This window comes from Saprolegnia parasitica (assembly GCF_000151545.1).
Source record: "Saprolegnia parasitica CBS 223.65 unplaced genomic scaffold supercont2.1151, whole genome shotgun sequence".
In the NCBI taxonomy this organism is placed as follows: domain Eukaryota; phylum Oomycota; class Saprolegniomycetes; order Saprolegniales; family Saprolegniaceae; genus Saprolegnia; species Saprolegnia parasitica.
In genome coordinates, this window is record NW_012157545.1 from 1 (window position 1) to 2,360 (window position 2,360).

The 2,360-nt window shown below is 59.4% G+C and overlaps 2 protein-coding genes across 2 annotated transcripts; both read right to left on the reverse strand.

The window, feature by feature from the left end:
• Positions 1-44: 44 nt before the first annotated feature.
• On the reverse strand, positions 45-922 carry SPRG_18367 (hypothetical protein; the record flags this gene model as incomplete). The annotated part of the gene is made up of 4 exons (XM_012357805.1): positions 45-141; positions 193-543; positions 608-735; positions 781-922. Coding segments are annotated over 4 exons (718 nt in total), but the record flags the coding sequence as incomplete, so codon positions are not given.
• Positions 923-1,319: 397 nt separating this feature from the next.
• Positions 1,320-2,068, reverse strand: SPRG_18368 (hypothetical protein; the record flags this gene model as incomplete). The annotated part of the gene is made up of 2 exons (XM_012357806.1): positions 1,718-2,068; positions 1,320-1,670 (listed from the first exon to the last, which is right to left on the reverse strand). Exons 1-2 carry the CDS (start codon positions 2,000-2,002, stop codon positions 1,320-1,322), a joined length of 636 nt encoding a protein of 211 aa, XP_012213196.1. The 5' UTR covers positions 2,003-2,068.
• Positions 2,069-2,360: the final 292 nt, after the last annotated feature.

Consider the following 2,360-nt stretch of genomic DNA (forward strand, 5'->3'; position numbering starts at 1 on the left):
GACGCCCGGAAACGTCGCGCCGCATATGGTCTTTTGCAGCGTACGGTGCTTTCCGTCGGCCATGACGTCGACGATGCGGACCAGCTCGCAGCGCATGCGGCGCACGTCCTTGGCCGACTCGTTGCGGATGTCGCACAAAATCTGCACACGCCGCCTTATGACTCGATGCATCCTACATGAGCATGCACCTACCATGGGCACGTCGCCAGGCGTATACATGTTCTTGTCCATGCCGACGCGAAGGTAGCACGTGCCTTGGCGGAAGCAACAGAGGAGCCGGACGACCTGCGTCTTCTCGGCGACGCTGGGCGCGACGTAGCCCGCGAGCTGCGCGTACACGATAAATGTTTGGCGTCGTTTTACGTCCCGGCTAAAGAAGCCGTCGACGCGGAGCCGACCTTTGATGCTGTATTGGACGCGCGCGTCGACGCCGTCGTGGCATTGGTTGTCGTACGTGCCGGGCAGTCCGATGGGCAGTTGGTACTGGAACGGGTAGATGTATTGGCCGGGCGAAATGTGGTGTTGCGCACTGTAGAGCACGATCTAGATCATGGTTGTGTCGTCCATCCTAGACGAGTACACTACTCGTTCGTAGCGCGAGACGTACTGCCTGGTTCAAGAAGCGGTGGCTGCTCGAGAACGTGCGCGTGACAGACCGACGGTCGTCGCCCGACCCGACGTCGTGCGTCTCGGACCAGTGGACCTTCTCCTTGCCCGAAATGACGACAACGACCTCTACATGTGCGCATGAGGGTGTCGCCGAGCATCCTTCAGACACACCGTTGCATTCAATGGGCTCGAGCACGTCGACTTGGAGCGAGCCAGAGACGACTTCGCCCGAGATGTAATGGGGCTTGTCGACAATGATCGCAATCGATCCCTTCCCGCGCAGGCCGAGGAGCTCGCGGACGAAGGCTGCCATCTTTTCGAAAGTGCAGTGTCATCCGGATAACCGGAAAATGATGGCGCTGATTCCCACACAAAACACACTTGCAAATCCCACACGTAGGCCTCTCTATAGCTATAAATGCTTGTATAGAGGATGCGCAATTGCCACATAAACCACGCGCACTAACGTTTCTCACATATGTACAATCCGCACAGTTCTAAAATTCAGTGCGATTGAACCCATTTGACGCCTTTTGGACGCGGTGACGTGGCAGCGTACACGCGTTTTGCTCAAGAGCCCACGATGCTTAGCCAAGCAAGGGTATAACCCTTGAGCCAAGCCAGCGTGCAGTGCGCCGTCGTTTCCTGCTCAGTGACGCGTCACAACAAGAGCGCCCAGACTGCATAAATACAAGACCATTCGTTGACACTTATACAGGCGGTAGCGACGAGAAGGCGTCGTCAAGAACCGGCGCACCAATCGTCAGTGGCAAGCGAAGTTCGACAATCGGGCACGTCGGAATGTCAAAGTCCACTTCTATGTAGTAGCTGCACGACACAAAGTTGCCGCTCGTGCTAGGGTAGAGACCGCGACCGTTCAGGCAAAAGGGCTGCGGCTGGGAGAGCACGCGGCCCGCGGGGACGCCCGAGAAGAGTTGGTCGCAGAGTACAGTTTGCAGCGACCGAATGCGGCCGCGTGCGAACACCTCGACGACGCGGACCAGCTCGAACCGCATGGCGCGCATGTCTTTGGTCGACGAGTTCTTGACGTCGCATTGGACCTATCGAGTGCGTTGGACAAAGCATGGACGACGGCAGTAGCACGTACAATGGGCACTTGGCCGAGGCCGTACGCGCACTTGTCGAGCGCGACGCGCAGCGTGCACTGACCGTGGCGCAGGCAGCAAAAGGAGCGCAGCATCTGCACCTTCTCGGCCACGCTCGGCGACTCGCTCAGTGACGGGACTGCATACAGGGTGAACGCGTGCCGGTCGGAAGCGTCTTGTGCGAGGACGCCTCGGACACACAGCGCGCCTTCGATGCCATACTCGATGATGGCCTGGACGTCTTGGTCGTTCTCATTGTCGTAGCTGCCCGGAAGGCCGGCGGGCATTCGGTACTGGAACGGGTAGGCGTAGTGGCCCGGCGTGAGCTCGCTCTCGACACTGCAGAGCACAATCTACGAGGCGGTCCATCGAAAGGCGCAAGCACGCCACACGTCGCACCTTTTGTCGAAAGAACTCGCGGCCGTCAAAGATCGTCTCGGTGTGCCCCTCCGCTTCCTTCTCGGTCCATGCCTCGGTCCACGCAACGCGCTCGTTGCCTGCAACGATGACGACAATCTCTACAAGACGCCTTTAGCCACGCGCGACGATGCTGTCTAGTACCGCTGCATGCGACGGGCTGGGTCACACGCACGCGCACGGTGCCAATGAGCAGCTCGGTCGCCGCGCACGTCGGCGTCTCGAGCT